Source organism: Apiospora phragmitis (genome assembly GCF_038363925.1).
Source record: "Apiospora phragmitis strain CBS 135458 chromosome Unknown utg000002l:1.0-5516284.0:1.0-5523493.0, whole genome shotgun sequence".
NCBI classification, from domain to species: domain Eukaryota; kingdom Fungi; phylum Ascomycota; class Sordariomycetes; order Amphisphaeriales; family Apiosporaceae; genus Apiospora; species Apiospora phragmitis.
In genome coordinates this window covers 4,276,748-4,295,698 of record NW_027117400.1, presented here as the reverse complement: position 1 = coordinate 4,295,698, position 18,951 = coordinate 4,276,748, and the positions used below count along the sequence as shown (strand labels likewise).

At 51.3% G+C, this 18,951-nt stretch overlaps 8 protein-coding genes across 8 annotated transcripts; 5 read left to right on the top strand and 3 right to left on the bottom strand.

Annotated features, from left to right (window-relative positions):
- Window positions 1–2,984: 2,984 nt before the first annotated feature.
- Window positions 2,985–4,243, top strand: PG994_002115 (uncharacterized protein; the record flags this gene model as incomplete). Its single annotated transcript, XM_066853524.1, has 3 exons — window positions 2,985–3,389; window positions 3,470–3,866; window positions 4,005–4,243. The coding sequence occupies 3 exons, from the start codon at window positions 2,985–2,987 to the stop codon at window positions 4,241–4,243; spliced, it is 1,041 nt and encodes a 346-aa protein (XP_066721665.1).
- Window positions 4,244–4,766: 523 nt separating this feature from the next.
- On the top strand, window positions 4,767–6,922 carry PG994_002114 (ankyrin repeat-containing domain protein; the record flags this gene model as incomplete). Its single annotated transcript, XM_066853523.1, has 3 exons — window positions 4,767–5,029; window positions 5,204–5,534; window positions 5,576–6,922. 3 exons carry the CDS (start codon window positions 4,767–4,769, stop codon window positions 6,920–6,922), a joined length of 1,941 nt encoding a protein of 646 aa, XP_066721664.1.
- Window positions 6,923–7,267: 345 nt separating this feature from the next.
- PG994_002113 (uncharacterized protein) lies at window positions 7,268–8,319 on the bottom strand (the record flags this gene model as incomplete). The annotated part of the gene is made up of 4 exons (XM_066853522.1): window positions 7,268–7,453; window positions 7,580–7,757; window positions 7,857–8,081; window positions 8,102–8,319. 4 exons carry the CDS (start codon window positions 8,317–8,319, stop codon window positions 7,268–7,270), a joined length of 807 nt encoding a protein of 268 aa, XP_066721663.1.
- A 495-nt stretch (window positions 8,320–8,814) lies between these two features.
- PG994_002112 (uncharacterized protein) lies at window positions 8,815–9,566 on the bottom strand (the record flags this gene model as incomplete). Its single annotated transcript, XM_066853521.1, has 2 exons — window positions 8,815–9,056; window positions 9,128–9,566. 2 exons carry the CDS (start codon window positions 9,564–9,566, stop codon window positions 8,815–8,817), a joined length of 681 nt encoding a protein of 226 aa, XP_066721662.1.
- A 932-nt stretch (window positions 9,567–10,498) lies between these two features.
- PG994_002111 (uncharacterized protein) lies at window positions 10,499–12,102 on the top strand (the record flags this gene model as incomplete). The annotated part of the gene is made up of 2 exons (XM_066853520.1): window positions 10,499–10,653; window positions 10,725–12,102. The coding sequence occupies 2 exons, from the start codon at window positions 10,499–10,501 to the stop codon at window positions 12,100–12,102; spliced, it is 1,533 nt and encodes a 510-aa protein (XP_066721661.1).
- A 176-nt stretch (window positions 12,103–12,278) lies between these two features.
- On the top strand, window positions 12,279–14,648 carry PG994_002110 (uncharacterized protein; the record flags this gene model as incomplete). The annotated part of the gene is made up of 6 exons (XM_066853519.1): window positions 12,279–12,453; window positions 13,161–13,239; window positions 13,303–13,395; window positions 13,437–13,519; window positions 13,604–13,698; window positions 13,800–14,648. 6 exons carry the CDS (start codon window positions 12,279–12,281, stop codon window positions 14,646–14,648), a joined length of 1,374 nt encoding a protein of 457 aa, XP_066721660.1.
- A 774-nt stretch (window positions 14,649–15,422) lies between these two features.
- Window positions 15,423–17,424, top strand: PG994_002109 (ATP-dependent rRNA helicase SPB4; the record flags this gene model as incomplete). Its single annotated transcript, XM_066853518.1, has 2 exons — window positions 15,423–15,561; window positions 15,620–17,424. The coding sequence occupies 2 exons, from the start codon at window positions 15,423–15,425 to the stop codon at window positions 17,422–17,424; spliced, it is 1,944 nt and encodes a 647-aa protein (XP_066721659.1).
- Window positions 17,425–17,776: 352 nt separating this feature from the next.
- PG994_002108 (uncharacterized protein) lies at window positions 17,777–18,864 on the bottom strand (the record flags this gene model as incomplete). Its single annotated transcript, XM_066853517.1, has 2 exons — window positions 17,777–18,358; window positions 18,391–18,864. 2 exons carry the CDS (start codon window positions 18,862–18,864, stop codon window positions 17,777–17,779), a joined length of 1,056 nt encoding a protein of 351 aa, XP_066721658.1.
- Between the last annotated feature and the right edge of the window lie 87 nt (window positions 18,865–18,951).

Sequence of the window (18,951 nt, the reverse complement as noted above, 5' to 3'; positions counted from 1 at the left end):
ATTATTTATAATATAAGCGACGCGAGCTCTGATAAATCTTTTAAATAAAAAAGCTATTACGAAAACGATTAACGTCTTTTTTTAATTTTATTTTATTAAACTATTAACCGAGTTATATAACGCGAAATCTAATAACGACGATATAAATTAAGTTTAATTAAAAAAATGCGTCGTAATTATATAATTAATTTAAATACTCGAGGAATACCTCTTAATTTAAGTATTATAAAAAATATAGCTAATTTTTTTTAAAGTCGCGCGAAGGCGACCGCGTCGGTAAATATTAAATTAAATATTTTATTAATCGTAACCTAGACTTAAAAACCTAAATAAATTATCGATATAATTATTAAAAAGCTTTTTATAGAAATATCGGTATTATTTTTAATTAGTTTATATTAATTATAAATATAAAAACTAAATATAATATTTTAAATAAAGATATATAAAATTTTAACGAAACCGGCTTTATAATAAGTATAATCGAGTTAATACTCTTTATAATACGTATTAATCGGCGTAAAAAAATAAAATCGGTTTAACTTAATAATTAAAAATGATTAATAGTTATTAAATATATTAATTCGTAAAACTAATATATTTCGCCGTTTTTAATTATTTTTAACGTATATTATTTTATAAACTAAGCTCGCGAATACGACTTACCGGGCAATTAAGTAATTAAACCGACTTTTAACGGTTAAACCGATAACGAGACGGGCTTAAACTAGATTCGGTATTTCGATAAGTATACCAGGGCGTAAATAAAGGGCTCTTATCGCCTTTTAATTTTAAACGGTTACGAAAGCTATATTTTAACCGAATTCGAGGAATATTATAAAAATAACGATATTATTACGTTTAATATACCTCTTTACTTTTTTTTTACTTATTTTAAGTTTTAAATATAATATTTTATTCGTTGTCAGAGCGAGTATATTTAAAAAAAAATCGAACTATTTATGAAAATTTTAATAAATTATATAATAAAACTAGAGTTTTTTATCGCTTTTAAAACCCCGTATTTTATTATTTTTATAAAAAATAATATTAAATTTAAATTTAACGCCTTTAATTTAATACCGTATTATTTAAATAAATTAATTAATAAGCTAAATATATATTTACGAATATTTATACCTAGCTCGTTATATTTAAAAACGGCTAATACTTATAACCCTTAAACGTCGTTTAACCTTTAATAAACGATTAAATACTTTATTTTTATTAAAAATAAGGTTTTTATTTATTAAAAAAACTTCTTAATATTTATTTTAAATATTATAAATTAAAAAATAAAAGTTATAAATAAAATAATTTATAAAATAACTTTTATATATAATTAAATATATGTATTAAAAGAGGTTACTTTAATACTTTTTTAACGCCGTAGAATTAAAAAAGTACGTATCTAGTTTAAAAGAGCCTCTATTATATAAGAATCTTAAAAGCTATAAGACGAAAAGGTAGAAGGGAAGCGTCTAGTAATTAATAAAGGCGAAATAAAAGGTTCGTCAAAGCGGAGGGTAACTAGTAAAAGGCGCTATAATATACGAATATATAAAAAAGAAATAAAATTAAATAACGATTTCGATAGCGAGTAATTTAAATTAATTTATATAAAAGTAATAAAAAATTAAAAAAAAAAATATTTTAATATATAATACGTTTTAGTATATAATAAACTATATTAATATATTTTATTTTTTATAATTCGTTATAAAAATTAATATAAATTTATAGTTATAAAACCACTTCGATCTATTATTAGTAAAACTAACCTAGTACTAATACTTTCATATAATCTCCCTCTGACAATTTTACATAACTGATTTACGATCCCTCGTCGGAAGGAGTTCCGGTGTGGGGGTGCATCGTGTTCTAGTCGACGGGACGGGCGCACGCCTAATTTCGGCTATCACGGTCAGTTAGGCATGCTGACATGATGAGAATCTCCAATTCTCAATTTTCACTTCACTAACAAAATGACATCACGCGAGAAAGGCTTCGTCCAGTAAAAGGGGTTCTTTTCAGCTCTGGTGATTTGTGATGGGAAATCGACCCGACTCGGAAAGATCTTCGCTTATCTTCTTCTCTTGCCACGATGCACATGCTGTGTAAACAAGGAGAAGCACTGCCAACAAACAACACACTCGTTTGGGCGTTCCGTATTACCGGGTTGCAGCTCGCATCCAAATGCTCGTCAAGGTCCATATTCCTCCCGGGATGCGGCAGCCTCGGTGCCCTAATCTCGCAAACCCGTACTTTGAATCCATTGAATCCTCCCTTTGTAAACCCCCCCTGGGCTAGGTGGTAAGTAGGGACAAGGCTAGGCGATAACACCCTATCATGTTTCCAGAAGCTCCTAATACTACTTGTGCTAAAATGTTACTTGCAGCCAGGGGTCATGTGGATGCAAGGGATATCTGACAGATGGATGGGACTGGAGTCGGAAAAGTCGCGCATAGCGCAGCGAGGGGGTCTCCCATGCTGCAATATTACAGGCTGACCGACTTGCTTTGCACATTCCGAACCATGGGAACGAAAGGCGAGTCCCCGAAAAGCGACATCACTGTCGATCTTAGGTAGCAAGGCTAGCTGAGTGCTAGGAGGGGAGCCGGGGGAAACATGAATTCACACGATGATGCCACACCCTAGATCGCAAGGGACTAGGCACTCATCAACGAGGGGCGCCGTTGAGCCAACCGTCACCGTCACTTGACAGCATGGCGAAAGGGCTCAACTGACCGCCAGGCTATCTCCGTCTCTCTTGTCAGTCGTCAGAGCTTAGCTGCTTGGGTCCCGGCAGTTGTTGTTGCCCGCAAGAACGTAACGTCATGGATCTGTGGCCGACGATGGGATTTCACACCCATCACTATACTATATAAGCACTGCGGTGCGACCGCAAGACTATATCGAAAGGCCATGCCTCAAAGTAGTCAGTCTCACACACCTCTCGCACACAGAACACTACTACCACAACTATGAAGAGCATATTACTAATCCTCCCCGGCGCCAGCCTTGCTGCTGTACTTCCCTCAACATACACTGCCCGGGGCAGCCCATCACCGCTAGGCGATAGGGCGCCGACCCTCAGTCTCACCAATGTGTCCAGGGCGACGGCCCGTGGTGACAGGACTTCGTTCCTGGGCAGACGCGCCGCCGCCGGCCCCTTCGTCGGCGACTTCCCGGACCCTTCCATCATCGGCGACGGGCAGGGCCTGTGGTTCGCTTATGGCACCAGTGCCGGCGGCCAGAATATACCCGTAGTCGTTTCCAACGACGTCCAGTCCTGGTCGTCGCCCCGGGAGTCGCTGCCCAACGTCGGCGCGTGGGTCGACCTGAGCGTCCCCGCGCCGAGGATATGGGCGCCGGACGTAGTGAGAACTGTGAGTATTTACTTACCACTACGCCTCGTGCTAAAACCCGGTCAAAACCAGTGAGTGGTTGCTGACACTTCGTCTTCCAGGATAATCTTGACTATGTCATGTACTACACAGCACCCCAAAAAGGAGGCCGGCACTGCATCGGCGTCGCCACCTCGGGCAGCCCCACGGGTCCCTTCTCCGCGCACGACAGCCCGCTCGCCTGCAACGATGCGGGCGGCGGCCTCATCGACGCGGCGGGCTACGACGACGGGACCAACCGCTGGGTGGTCTGGAAGGTGGACGGCAGCGCGCTGGGCGGCGCGACCCACTGCATCGGCGGCGGCACGTCGGACGTGTACATCTCGACGGCGATCCAGGTCCAGCGGATGGAGCGCGACGCCGTGACGCCCGCGGGCGGGCCCAAGACCATTTTTGATAACGACGGCGCCGGCGACGACGGCATCGTCGAGGCGCCGTCGCTGGCGCGGGCGGGGACGGGTTCGTGCTGTTTTACTCGTCGCAGTGCTATGCGAGTGACAACTGTGAGTTACTACACTATACTATACCCGCCAGTTACCGGTTTCTGTAGTAAAGTTCGTCTAGGATGCTTTTGGCTGATTGAAATTATCCTCCCAGACGATATCAAGTATGCCTGGTCCAGCACCGTCGACGGCGACTACCAGCGCAAGGGCACGCTGCTCACCACGGCCATGACCAACAACGGCATCTACGGGCCCGGCGGCCTGGACATCGACTGGAACGGCAGGACGGCTGTTTTCCACGGGCGGACGGCCCCGGAGGAGGGTGCGAGCGGCGAGAGGTCCCTCTTTACGGCGGAGCTCTCCGTCAACGGACACGACGTCGGGATCCAGTGATGATTGCTACTGAAACACACCGACGGTGGCTAGCTTTAGTGAACGAGTCTTACAAATCTTATAAACAAACGAACAAACATTTATCAATCAATCCTATGTTCCGCGTATCGTAAAACGTGGATACAATGAATTTGAACCTCGTGCTCGGTGTTTGTGGGGAAATCCCTACAAAGTTTGTAACAAACCGACTTTGTTGGTTTGCCGCCCCTTTCTCCAACGTCCAAACACATATACATACTTACGCAAAATGAACGCCTGAATCCATGTCATTCCTTTGAGAGATACAATTGCTCGGTTTGGGGAATCAAAACTCAGGGGTAAGGCGGTTGGGAGAACCAACGGTGCATACTTTGATCTTTGAAAGGCGAGGTCAAACATACTCAGTGAATGGCTTATTCTAAGATACCTCCGCTCTACGCTTTTCTCCTTTTCCTTTTCTTAACTTTACTCGTACGTTATGATAATGGTTCATTTTACCACCACAAACCTACTTACTGTAGACCGATAACATATAGTCCAAACGATGGCTTCTTTCAGCAAGCTCCCAAACGAGCTGGTATTCGAGATTACAGGTTTCCTGACCTCCTTTAGGGACATTACGGAATTGGCGGCGACGTGCCGGAACGCAGAGTACCTGGTGGGTAGCACGATCATGCCTAAGTTGCTGGCTCTGGATTTGGGCCACGCTTTTCTTTACTGGTCAATTCAAAACTCCCGCCCTCGGTGCCTCAAACGAGCTCTTCAATCTGGCATCGATCCAAATGTTCAGCTAGAACTTGACGGCAAGTAAACAATATCTCACCAAAAAGAAACCCTCTACATCCCAGAAGCGAGTTGTTCTGTTAGCAGCTGTTCTAGAGAATCATCAGTACATATAAACAACTCCTTAGCCCACACTGCACACTTGACACGACACTAATCAGATATAAAAGGCTTACAGTATGTAATCACGCATTGCAGCGGCAACTCGAGATTCAAGCGGCCTGCAGCCTTAGTGGATGAGCGTCGCAGTTGTCTTGGACTTCGAAACACTCCCGCATTGCATTTAGCTGCGCCGTTAGGCTGCCCTGAAATCATCCGCCTCCTCATCAATCACGGAGCCGAGCTTGATATGATGGCTGTTGTGGGCAACAGGATTGCCATCGAAGGCTATAGGACCTGGAAAGATGCTCGCAGTACAGCGCTTCGACTGGCCATCGATCATGGTAACCTCGAAGCCGCCCAGATCCTGAGCGAACGTGGGGCCTCGCACCGCATATTCGAGGTTCCAAAACCATTGCCACAAGGCCTGGTAGTTCCCGAAATTCGCTCCATTTCGCTTCGCTTGTTCAGAACTTTGAGCTTGTGAAATGGTTGATAGACAGTGGGTTCCAGGCTGATGTGAACGCCCTTGATGAATCCGGCTTGTCTCCCTTGGCATACTGGAGCAATCTTGGAACCGACGCCTCTATTATGGACTACTTGATTTGCAAAGGGGCCGACCCAAACCTCATGGTCTCCGAAAACTGCAATTTGCTGCTCGACGCATGCTGGCACGAACGGTTCGACGCCGCCATGAAGCTGCTTCAACATGGAGCCGACATCGACGACACGTCGCGCCTGTTCACTACCCCCCTACATGCGTGCTGTGTTGAATTCCACAATGCAAGACGTGATAGGGGCGATAAAGAGGCGAAGTCTCTTTCAAGCTGGCCAGTGATTAACCATCAGTTCCACCTTTTTAATTCCCTGGGCTCAAGCAGGCATAATATTCTCGAAAGGAAATACCGCAGGGCTGACGTGGTGCAAAAGTTGGTAAACAGGGGTGCGGATCTAGAAAGTCTGCACTCTGCTGCATCGGTTTTGGAAGGAAAAACCACTCCATTATTGTTGGCTTCACGCTCATTCCTTGTCCCCGTTATTTCTAAACTGCTCGTCGCGGGCGCCTCGGTCAGTTCGAGGGACTCTTTCGGTTATAACGCTCTTTTCGCCTCACTGGGGAGCAAATGCGATGACCCCAAGAAGAGGCCAGATACTGTGAGCTGTTTGTTGGACGCAGGCTATGATATACGACAGACTGCATATCACGGGGAGTCAGTACGCCATGTGATTGGTAACTCTATAGATTATCATTTCGGCAAGGATAAATCGGACGACGAACTGCTGCGAGTGCTGCTCGAAAAAGGGGCCGATGCCCAGGCGCGTGCGTATTTCGGAATGCCTGTTTTTCACTATTTCGCAGCCTCGGAAGCCTATGCAGCTTCCGAGATGCTGATAGAATATGGTGCGTGTCAAAACCTGGTTGAAGAGGAAATATGTGCCATCTTCAAATATCACTTCTATAACCCGTTTCCTGAGGCAACGGAAGAGGCAAGAGATTCTATGCTTGAGATGCTCTTGAAGGCGTATGCAGAGAGGTTCATCCCGGATAAATTATCTACTCTGCAAGAAAGGCGACTGCTCGATGATGACAATTTGTCTCCTATGCTCCTCGAGACAGCGTGCGCGGAATGCAACCCTACCCGTGCTTCAACACAATTCGATTGGGCGGTAACGGAATTGCGCAAGAGGAGACTCAGGCAGAAGCTGGAGATTGAAGCGCAGATCGCCCAACATGAACAGAACATGCGGGAGGAGATGGAGGAAGAAACCTGGTATGAGGAAAGGGGAGTCCACAAACTCATCGCCATTAGGGGATGACTTATTAGAACTCCTTAGAGGGCGGCACCAGCTTTAATAGAATTATACTGATGGTTTAAATAGAACCACTGCGGGCTAACATAGAAAAGAGGACTAGCAAACACTCCCTTACTTGATTTAACATTGCATTGATAACTGTTACTGCAAGTAAAGGAGAATGGAATCCGGTTGTATAGACGAGAAACTGACCTCCTACGTGTAGTTCCGAATGACACAGTAAATGCTAGTGGCTTATATCCTTGTTTGATAGCGCAATACCAAATTAGAGGCTGGCAACAGCTGCCTCTCTTTCGCAAGCTTCCATCAACGAAGTAATCTCACCAAATTTCAAAGGTAATGATACCTCTATTGAGACCTCCGGAGTCGGAAAGCCAGCAGTGCAGGGAGCTGGGTGAAGTTGGCGTGCGACTCGATCCGCTCCTCGACCCTGTCCGCCTCGGTAAAAGCTGGCTCCTCGATCGCGTCCATGACCAAACCCTCGCGGAAGAACGTGGTGAAAAGCTCGTGGATAGGACGATGGAAGGTCACCTTCTCCCCCGGTCATCCTTTGTCAGTATTGTATGCCTCTTACTGTCCATCCCATACACAACATAGCTTCGGAAAGGAGGAAGGCTTCCAACTCTCGAGTTCCAACAGCAGCGACAGAACAGGACCTACCTGGAGCGTCGGTTGGCCCCACTGCGCCACAGCATGACTAGGGGGTACGTCGAGGTACTCCCGGATGACCTTGGCACGAGTGATTTCGGGCTTGTCGAGGCTGTTCCGATCTTTGAGCTCGATGGAGCGAGTGAAGCCCGAGGTGAAGAAGACGGGATGAAGCATCGTGGCTACGAAGCTGTTGCAATGCGGAAGAGGGGGGAACCCCCATCTTCCCAAGTCATCATCACGCAACACACACGCATGATAAAGCTTACAGAAAAATGATTCGACTTACGCCCCGTCCGGCTTCAACAGCTTAGGCAACGCCTTGGCCAAGGGTTTTAGGTCGGCGATATCCATGATAGCCATATTGAGCAAGACGACATCAAACCCCTCGGGCTCGCCCGCCAGCAGCTCGTCGAACGCAGCCGCATTCGTCACATCGACCTGCCGGTACGCGGTCTTAGCAGCCGCGGCTTCATCGGACTGGCGCCGCCGTGCGTGCTTCAGCATCTCGGCGCTGCCGTCCGTCGCCAGCACCTACGCGAAGCCGCCCCCTCCGCGGCCGCGAGCCAGCGGGCGCCGAGGCCGTTGCCCGTCGCGAGCTCGAGGGCCTTACTGCTGCTGCTACTGGTGCCGCCGCGCGGGATGAGACGCGCCAGGGCCGGGCGCTGCAGCACTTTCCAGTACTTGTTGCCTTTCTGCCCGATGGCGGCGTTGGCTTCCCAGCTGGACTGCGATGCTTGGTGGAACTCCATACTCTATGGTCTGGGAGGGGTTGATGATGACACTCGATTTTCAACTTGGGAGGGTACAGTTTGCAGAAAGAAAGTCACAATTTTTTATACAGTCTTGGCGACGCTATATTATATCATGTCTTCAAGTAGAAAAGGGGCTATCTGTACTTTGATGACTCAGCGTTCTAGACCGCATGAGTCACGCCGGGGAGATCACCTACGATTGGTTGGTTTCACGGGCGGGTGCATAAAGCATTTTATGATCTCACCATTCGCTGCCCTGTTTTCCTCGTGCTTTCTGCAGGTGAGTTAAGCTGCCACGACGCTTCTTATCTTCCGTCATTCCAGCTTGAGTGGCTGCGATCACCAGTCGACGCTTTTGCTCTACTACTGGTTCATATAGAGAGCCCCCAAGCTAAGCACTAAGAAATCTGGATCGGCCGACTGGTTGGGGCAGCTGTCATGCTGCACGACGATGCCATACTTATCCATCGCCTGCCGCAAGGCCAGGTAGACCTAGCTGGGGTTGGCCTCGAGCGACGGGCGCACCTCCGGTGAGAGGCGCCCCCACATGACTCGAAAACGTGTCACGGAATGCCTCATCTCCTGCGGCAGCGGCTGCTGGTCTCCATCCGCCGCCGCCGGGCCACCGTCGGGCCTGACGACAGGTCGTACGTGAATGCACAAGTTGGTCATCTCGAGCAGCTCGGGCATGGTGACGGGCCTATCGGCCGCTAGCTGCGGCTCCGTGCCGTTTGCTACGTGCCGCCCGCAGTGTGTCACGACGAAGCCGAGCCCGTGGCGCGGGGGCTGATGCAGCAGCATGCACCGCCAGCTCGCTTGGGGGTAGGTATAGGCCTCGAGGCGTCGGGTGATCCAGGGAGCGCTGGGAAGACCCGATCCCGGTCGAGCCCCCGGAGGCCGGGCTCCGTGGTGCGGACGAAGGGGAGGCGCTGGTCGGCGGGCCAGGTCTGGTCGTGCTTGAACCACTCGGGGAAGTGCCGGGCCAGCAGCGGATTCGGCCTCGGGGCGGGGAGGGCGTCGGCGTCCGCTTCAGCGTTGCTGTTGCTGCTAGTACTTCTGGCGGGTTCCGGGAGGAGGAAGAGGTGTTGCTGGATCGAGATCGTCTCCGTGATGCACTGGCGCCACTGGCGGCATACGCGCTGAGCGTTTACGAGGAGGTCTCTCTGTTCGAGGTGGAGTAGGATTGTCTCTAGGAGCTCTGGGATCTCCAGAAGCACCGCATGTTGGGCTTGTTCAGTGGCCATTTTGTTTTCGTTTTCTCACTTGGTTCATCTAGAAGATGGTATGTCAATATGCAGTAAAGAAAGATGGGGTTCTCGCCATTTATGGGAGAGACAGCAGTTATATTTATGTGTACCTACGCTGGCTGTCCTCGTGGTGCAACATGATGCATTTAGTAGTATCATTGTCGGTCATAGCAACAAGACGCCAAATGATATGGAGTATATCAGTCATTGTAGTAGTAGCCCATTGACTTTGAGATGGACGATGGAAATAGTGTATGTAGTGCTTAAGAGGGCGGGCCCCTGCAAGTTACATGCTTGGCCCCTCATGACAACTACCGGCCTGTAAGTTATCTACCGGCATGACCTCATGCACGTAATCACAAGCCCTAAAGCCACTTCAAGCCTTTCTACTTGCAGATTCGATCTCGACCCTACCCACCGTGGGAAAGATGAGAAATGCGGAGTGAAGGAAGACGTTGTGGCTCAGGTTAAGGGGTTCTTAATATAAGGCCCCAAGGCCCCTAACCCACAGCGGAGAACGTCCCTGCCCACGACCGTTTTAGAGCAAAACCGTTAGATACTGACCAATCGGCGGTCAGGCCATGGCGTTCAGGGATCCGCAACAGGGCTGCCAGCCAAACAAGCATTTTCCTGTGCTGTCCGCTAGGATTCCAGCTGGGTGAACCCGCACTCATGTTTCAATCGTCAATGATTCACCCGATCATGAGCGCAAGTTACTGGACCTGAATACGCTACCTTCCTCTCAGTGTTATGACCTGATCCTTTTCTTGTATTCACCGACTTGGGCAAGCGCTTACTTGCCCGATAGCCAGCCGGAAAACCCTACCATCTCGATACCGCACCTGACAGGACGGTCTTATGTCATCAACAAGCCGCATCGCGCATCGCTTCTCGTCAAACATGTGCCATACCAGCTGAGGATCGTAGAAATGTCTGCACCTACCAAGCAGATTCGATGGGCCAGACCCCGCCTCGACTGGACCGACGAGGTCCGTGAGCGCATCACGGAGCTCTATCAGAGGCAGAACCGCCCCCTGAAAGAAGTCGTGAGGATCATGCAGGTTGAACATGGCTTCAGCGCTACGTAGGATATTGACCCCCAACTGAATCGGGGCGACCGACATATGGCTGGCTTTCGGCTAACGGTTCTGATAGAGAGACCATGTATAAGAAACGGTTTAAGCAGTGGGGCCTCTGGAAGAACCTGCGGCACAGCGATACCACTACCGCTTCCCGAGATGAAGGTGCAGCAGATAATACGGTTGGCGGGCGGCGCGATGTTGTCATCAGAGCACGTCAACCGCATGACATACGGGTTTGCGCTCATTCTACAGACCGCCGCAAGATCCAAGCTGGCAAGGTCGTTGAGTTGCCACATTTTGCGCAACCGCGGCATGGCTCTGTGTCATCCGTCGACATATGGCCTCATTCCAAAGTCGACCCGACCACGCTCAAAGCACCGGATGCTGTGCGACTGCCGGAGGAAAGTATGCATATCCTGCGCGATTATATCGCCAGAGGATTCCAAACCGGTGCTTGGAGGATTAAGGAGGAGTGGTTGCAGGACGAAGAGTGGCGATTTGATGGCGCAGGGTCTCGAACCAAGATTGGCAACTGGGCAGGTTTGGCCGAGGCAGGAATCCAGCTACTCAACCAACACCTAACCAAGGAAGCATTCCAAGTCTTCGACGTCTTGTTCAGCAAGTACCGGTTGTTGTTGCGCGATAAGCGCCTGTTTGCCAACCTCTTCCCGTTGACCCTAACGGTCATCGTGAACTTGACCCACCATCACCCCGAACTCGGCAGGTCACTAGCGAAGCACATTCACCAGCTGTGCGCCATCATCAAACCTATGCATTTCCCTCTGCACGGCCGCCTTATGAAGCAGCTCTGTCTTATGGATTCCGAAACTGCGTGCCTGGCAGCAAGACATCTCAGCGATTTTTACATGGACGAGCTGGAAAGTTACTCCGGTCCCAGCCAGCCCATGATCACCAATATGTGCAGCATGACCCCCAACCTCGCCGTTCACGACATGGGAAATCCGCAGATCTTCATCGAAAGGGCCGAGTATCTGCTTGCTCGACTCAAGTCACGCGGAGAAGAACACAGCTATGCCGCCAGGTACGTCAAGGGCATCTTCGCTTGGTTGCATTTCCACACGGGCGAAGTGGAGAGGGCCTGGAAGTTGACCGCCGAAGTCATGTCCCAGCCGTTCACGGTCGAAGAGACGGAGGCCGCCCGCGACGGGGATCGCATGCGGTTTGAGGCCGCATGTCACCACCTACGCCTCCATATTGCGACCAAGCGAGGCGAACAGGAGGAGTGTCTCCGGCTGATACCGCTGGCCGCCCGCCACTTCGTCAACAGCTTCGGCTGGACCAGTATCTTGACGGTACAATCCCATTCGGAGCTTTCGCGCCAACTCGAAGATATTGGCGGCGGAGAGCTTCTGGCTCAGCAGATGAGAAACGAGATGCAAGCGGGTATCGAGGCCTACTGCCGCGCAGAGATGCGCGAAGATGACGCCTGAGGCGGCCGAGCACAACTTTTACAACTCATTTGCAAGAATACATTCGTGTTTCGTAAGAATCATGCCTCTGTTAGAGAGAAAACAGACACATACGCTAAGCGGATGGCTCGATGGTCGAGCCAAGTAGGAAGAAATCACTTCGAGCCCATCCACAGCGATACGGTGAAACCGCAATCATGATCAGAGGGTATGAACAGATTATCCTCGGTTTCGATGAAAGCGGTGGGATTGATATCATTACCGATAGCGCTGACTGCGATGGCTCTGGCGTCAATGATGAAAGTGGTCACTACGCTGGGAGAAGACGTGCCCTAGGGTTCCACGGTTGGCTTACGTTTCAGGCCCCTCACTGTACGCCCGCAATGTGGAAAGCCTAAGATTCGGTACCCTGTATCTCTAGGAGGCGGCCAAACCTTGCAAAAGCCCAGCTGCTAAATCGCAGCCACCCCAAACGATGTTGCTTCCTGGAGGCGAGAGACTGGGCCATGTACGAGGAACCGCCTGGAACGGGTCAGACAAGCTCGGCTGATCCACTGAGAGCCGACCCCATATGCAATGAAATCTATAGCCATTTTAATAGGCTGGTGATCTTCGTAGCCCCCAGCCCCCAAAGAGGATGTGGCGGCTTGATTAAGTGACAGAAAGCCTTATATTTACGTTTATACAAAAAAAAAACATGTCGTCAGCTGATGGTGTAAACAAGAAACCAAAAGCTAACAAACATCGAATAAACATCCAACTCGAAGACCCGTCATGTCGAAGCGTGGCATGAATCTTGACCATCAAACTCCACCTAGTTTACCATGATGGAACCCTTCCTTCATTGAAGAACGCCCCGACGCCCAAACCGCGGCAGCCTCGAAGAATGGCACTCGGATTTGTCTCAAGGTCCATTCCAAAACCAACTGGTTCCTGGGGATTGGGAACGCTCTTCTTTCTTTGCTGTGCCTGCTGGGGATGATTTCTACTGGCACGCACTCAAAACCAGCCATTATCATCGTGGTCATTAGCAGTATCGCCCAATGCCGTCCTATCTATATTATCTACGGCTTGCAAAGCTTGTCTCATCCAACCAGTATCCGAGTGTCTCAGGCAGCTCAAGTGGCTGCACCTTCTTCAATCCCCGAAATCGGATAGGTACATACTTGAGCGTGTATAATCTGGTGGGAACTACTTACTGGGAACTGACAAGACGTTCAGGTTAACCGACATTCGAATGTTCGACGATGCTAGCAGAGGCCCTATGGGCTCCTCGAAAGTTTTCTATAAAAGACCTACCAACTCCATATCACCGTACTTGGGGTGTTTGGTGACTCTGGCTGCAATCGCACTAGACCCTTTCACACAGCAGATCCTCCGCTTCGATACGAGGCTAGCCGAGGCAGATTCGGTCCATTCCGAGCTCAGATCTTCCCAGGTCTGACTTTGGAGATACAGGCGCAGCTGATATGAGTGGGACTGCATTTCGTGAGTAATATCTGCGCGACTGCATATGCTGTAGCTCAAGCAAGCCCTCTGGAAGAGAGCCCCAGAGATATCCCAATGAAGAGCGCGATGAACCTAGCCCTCTATGTTGAGCCCAAGCTACCAGATCTTGTCTGCCCCGGATCTTTCTGCCGATATCCCCCATTCTTGTCTATAGGAATCACCACCAATTGCAAGGACGCTACTACACCCACTCAACAAACTGTACCCAGGACAAACAGAATGGCAGGGAGAGATGCATATTCACCACGCCGGGTGGGCTCCAACTCTATGGAGATACCTCTTCTTCCGCCCACTGGGGATTCACTCATACACGCGTCAATATCTCCTTGGACAACGCGACAGGGAATTCGAAGGGTGGCCTGTTTCGTTTGAGGGCCATTCGATTTACATCCAATTTTGCCAATTCTTCAACTTGGAAGGATGGCCTGAAGGTCCACGAGTGCAAATTTACACTGTCTGCATTAGAGTATACCGACTGGTCCATCACCAATGGCACGATCAGCCCGGGGCGAATGGACGCGTACCCCCTGAACCTCACCAAGCCGGGCTTCCTGGTAGGATACACTGTCTTGGGCCCAGCAGCATTTCCCTACAACAGCACGTTCAGCGTCAATTTCGTGGATTTGAACGATATGCGGCAGATCTTAGGAGACGCTTTGGCGCCCGCTCCTCCTAACTCCGTCCAACTGAACGTCCCCCTGTACAACAGTCCGGACATACCGGCGACGCTGGCCAACATCTCGAAAGCCATGCCGTACCGTATGCTCAGCGGACCCAACGCGACCGTGGCCCGCGTGCCCGTTCTGACCCAGCAGATCGTAATCACGGTGCGCTGGGCCTGGATCGCCCTGCCGGCCGTCTTGGTGTTCACCATGTCTGTTCCTGCTCGTCATCGTCTACCAGACGCACCGCGCCAGGCACCTGATCTGGAAGTCCTCCTTGACGCCGCTCTTACTGTCGCAGGAGTCTTACCCCATGTCCAGGGCGGGGCAGAAACCGCTTTGGACTCGGTCGTACTTGAAGATACGGACGGCGGTGATCACGAACCACCTCACTGAGTGAAGGGTTGTGCTCGTTGCTGTATGCGGATTAGAACTAGCCAGCGTAATCATGAATGCCGTCCAACTCCAACATACGCTGACAGGATGTTGCATTTAAGTTTTAATGTACTCAAGACCGGTTTATACTTGATGGGTTTATAACTATTAAAGACTACGAACTAGGCTCAGCTGGATTAGATATAGACTAATCCATCGCCATGAATTTACTTCATGTTTGGGTATAACGGGATGCCTCAAGAGAGTTCGAGGTTTTTCACTCGCCTGTGTCACTTTAAGATGAGGTCAGAGCGGGAGAATGTTCTTGAAGCACGAACTGAGCTCTGCAAATTATAAGCGGAAGCGTTCGTTGATACGCCTCTGTTCGCCTCGGGTCTTGATAATTGTATGCCACTATCCACCGAGATCCAGCTCGTTATCTCACGGATTCAAAGGCTTATGGCGGCCCACCCTCATAAAAAAAAAGCGGCGATGAACATTGTTCGTTATATATGTAGTTAATGGAAGGCCCCAAGCTTTCGATACACTGCTGCTCATGCTCATCGCGAACAGGTAAGTCGTCGTCGACCTACTGTAAGCCTGTGAAGGTCGCGGGGTCAGACTACGGCAAGTTCCAAGTACATAGTGGGGTGGGACCACCTGCCCGGCTGCCCCACCCAAACGACCGATAAAGTCTTATGGACAAAAAAAAAGTTCAGAATTCGAAGGCCGACCGAATTGGCAGTCGGAATCATTCATCGCAGATTGCAGCGCATACGCCGAATCCACGTCGAAATGGCACCCGAAGCAAAGACACCAGCAAAAAAGGATGTCAGAGCCTGGGATGCTCTGACACCGCCCCTGGCAGAATGGATCTTGGAATATGTATCGAGTAGTGGCTTTTCGCGAATGACACCAGTGCAGGCTGCTGTCCGTGAGTGCTGCCTTCTACTACCACCAACTTCGGGAGTTGCTGACCTTGTGTGCGCCAGTACCATTGTTCTTGACCAACAAGGATGTCGTCGTCGAAGCCGTGACGGGATCCGGAAAGACACTGGCGTTCTTGATCCCATTGATACAGAGACTGCTTCGTATCGAAGAACCCACCAAGCGTCATCATGTCGCCGCCATCGTCGTCACCCCCACCCGCGAGTTGGCGAGCCAGATCCACAAGGTCTTCCTCGACCTGATAGCCTTCTACACGACCTCCGCCGAGCTCCTGCCCTTCCTCTCGGACGATTTCGAGAAGAGACCCGCGACCATGACGCCGTTCATCCTGCCGCAGCTCGTTGTTGGAGGCACCACCACGCCTGCCCAGGATCTGTCCTTCTTCCTCCGCCATAGTCCGAACATACTGGTAGCCACCCCCGGTCGCCTGGTCGAACTCCTCTCGAGCCCCCATGTGCATTGCCCCCAGTCTTCCTTTGAGTGCCTCGTGCTCGATGAGGGCGACCGCCTGCTCGATTTGGGGTTCAAGCCCGACATCCAGAAGATTCTGGCTCGGCTGCCCAAGCAAAGAAGAACTGGATTGTTCAGCGCTAGTATTAGCGAAGCTGTCTCAGAGATCATCCGCGTGGGGTTGCGCAACCCCGTGCGCGTGTCCGTCACAGTCAAGAGTCTGAAAACTGGTGGCATCATCGAAGACCGGCGAACGCCAGCGTCGTTACAGATGACTTACCTGGTCACTCCCGCCAGTCGGAAACTACCAGCGCTTGTACAGATCATGGACAAGTTAGAACAACGACCGCAGAAGACCATCATCTTCCTCTCAACATGCGCTGCGGTTGATTACTTCCAGCATGTGCTGCCGCCGTTACTCCCCGAGGGCTACCAACTCGTGCCCCTACATGGCAAGCATCAGCCCCAGGTGCGCAAGCGGAATTTCGACAAGTTTCAAACTTCGTCTCAGCCCATCATTCTTCTTACTACGGATGTGGCAGCGCGAGGTATTGATATCCCTCAAGTCGACCTCAGTGTACAGTTAGATCCCCCGTCAGACGTCAAGGTGTTCATCCACCGAGCTGGGCGTGCGGGTCGTGCAGGGAGAAGGGGTCTGGCTGTGGTATTCCTTCACCCCGGAAAGGAGGAGGACTATGTACAGTTTCTGGACATCCGGAAGACGCCGATCACGCCATTGGTGCACCCGGAAATTGATGTCAGCGATGCGGAAGCTACAGCAGTCACGGAGAAGATAAGGAGTCTGGTCAAGGAAGACCGCGCCCTCCACGAAAAAGCCCAGCGCGCCTTCCCCTCTTTTATCCGCAGTTACGGCAAGCACCAAGCCAGCTCCATCTTCCGCATCGAAGATCTGGACTGGACGCAGCTAGGCCGCGGGTGGGGCCTGCTGAAGCTGCCTAAGATGCCCGAGCTCAAGTCGTTCCAGGGCGACAAGAAGCTGGGCGTCGCGATGGACTGGGATGCGTACGAGTACAAGGACAAGACGCGCGAGAAGGCGCGGCGGGCCGCGCTCGAGGCCGAGGACCCCGCGGCCGACGCCGAAAGGGCCGAGGCGTTCAAGTCCAAGCGCAAGCGCAACGCCGAGGCCTGGAGCGGCAAGCACGAGCAGGAGGGGGTTCGGACCGTCCGCCGCGAGAAGCGCCGCAAGAAGAAGGACGCCGAGTCCTGGAGCAACATGACGGAGGAGGAGCGGCTCAAGGCGCGCGAGCTCGACGAGCTGTTGGCCGAGGTCCGTCGCCAGAACCAGGCCAAGTTCGCGGCCGAGGCTGCGGCGGCGGCGGCTGCTGGTGGTGGTGGTGATGGTGATGGCAAGGGTGACGAGTTCACGGGGTTCGATTAGAAACATTGTATACATGTATCGAATTAATAGACCAAGTACCATACTTCACAATTATATATGTAGCGGAGCCGCTTTTCAAACACCGTACTTCAAATTGTGACTCGTATGGTCATATTCCTCGTATACCGAATCGAACTAGTCACAGAATGAACTCATGTAATAAGTAACAAGAAAAAGGCAATATCATTAGGGGCTATGTACGTAATCAAAATAGTAAACGATTGGGTATCCTCTGGTCCGTCCTCCGGTATGTCCGGTCCGCATGTCATCGTCAGTCAATCCCATCCATCACCAAGGGTATTTGCCAAAACCAGTCATTGCCTCCTTTCCTTTCCAGTGTCTCTCTCGTCTCTTAGATGTTCTCGACGACGCGGGCGCCCATTGCCTGCTGGAACCCCTTATCCCCCGAACTGCTGAAGGGGTTGTCGCCCGTGCTGGACTCGCCAAAGTCCTGGTGGCCCTCGTTGCTGGCGAGCGCCGCGTTCAGGGCGTTGGCCGGGATGTTCTGGGAGGCGCCGGGCAGGAAGATGACCTTGGAGTTGGCGCTCTTGGCCATGGCTTGCATGGCCTCGAGGTAGCGGATCTGCATGGCCGGAGCGCTGCTGAGGATATCGGCAGCCTGGCGCATCAGCTTGGCCGACTCGACCTCGGCCTTGGCGGCGATGATTTTGGATTCACCGATACGCTTGCTCTGAGCGGCCATGGACAGCGACTCCTGCAGCTCCTGGGAGAAGATGATGTCCTTGATCAGCATGCTCTCGACCTGCACACCCCAACCGCCGGCGACGTCCTCAATAATCTCGCTAATGCTTTGGGCAATCTCCTCACGGCGCTCGATGACGTCCTGCAGGATGCGGGCGCCGACGACATGGCGCAGCGTCGTCTGGGTACGCTCTATGAGGGCCTGCTTGACGTTGGCGATGCCGAAGGCGGCCTTGTGGGGGAGATAATGTGGTAGTAGATGACCGAGGTCAGGTGGACCGTCACGTTGTCCTTGGTCATGCACGTCTGGCGCGGGACCTCGACGATCTGGATCTTGACGTCGACCTGCAGCAGGCGCTCCGACAGCGGGTTGATCTTGGTGAGGCCCGGGTCGACGGCCTTGTAGAACTTGCCGAACTTGGTCACGAGGCCGACGTTGCCCTGGTGGACCTGCTTGTACGGGTTGGGGCAGCAGATGCAGCACGGGATGGCGCCGAGGGTGCCGACGCATGCGCCGAAGGCGTTGACCATGGAGCCGTACCAGCCCTCCGGGTTGGCGTCGTCGCCGACGATGGAGGCGTAACTGGCCTGCAGGTCGCGCGGGCGCGGGGGCACGACCGCGGTGGGAGACATGTTCTGGTGTGGGCGGAAACCATCGGATGCTGCCGCCGAGCTGCCGGTGCCAGCTCCATTGGTGGCATGGCCCTTAGCCGGGGTAGATGTGGGTTGGTGATCCATCGTGGAGGCTGTTGTGGTGGTATCACTCATGAAGATGGATTTGAGTAGAGAATTGGAACCACTTCCTGTAGAAATGATCGATTGATG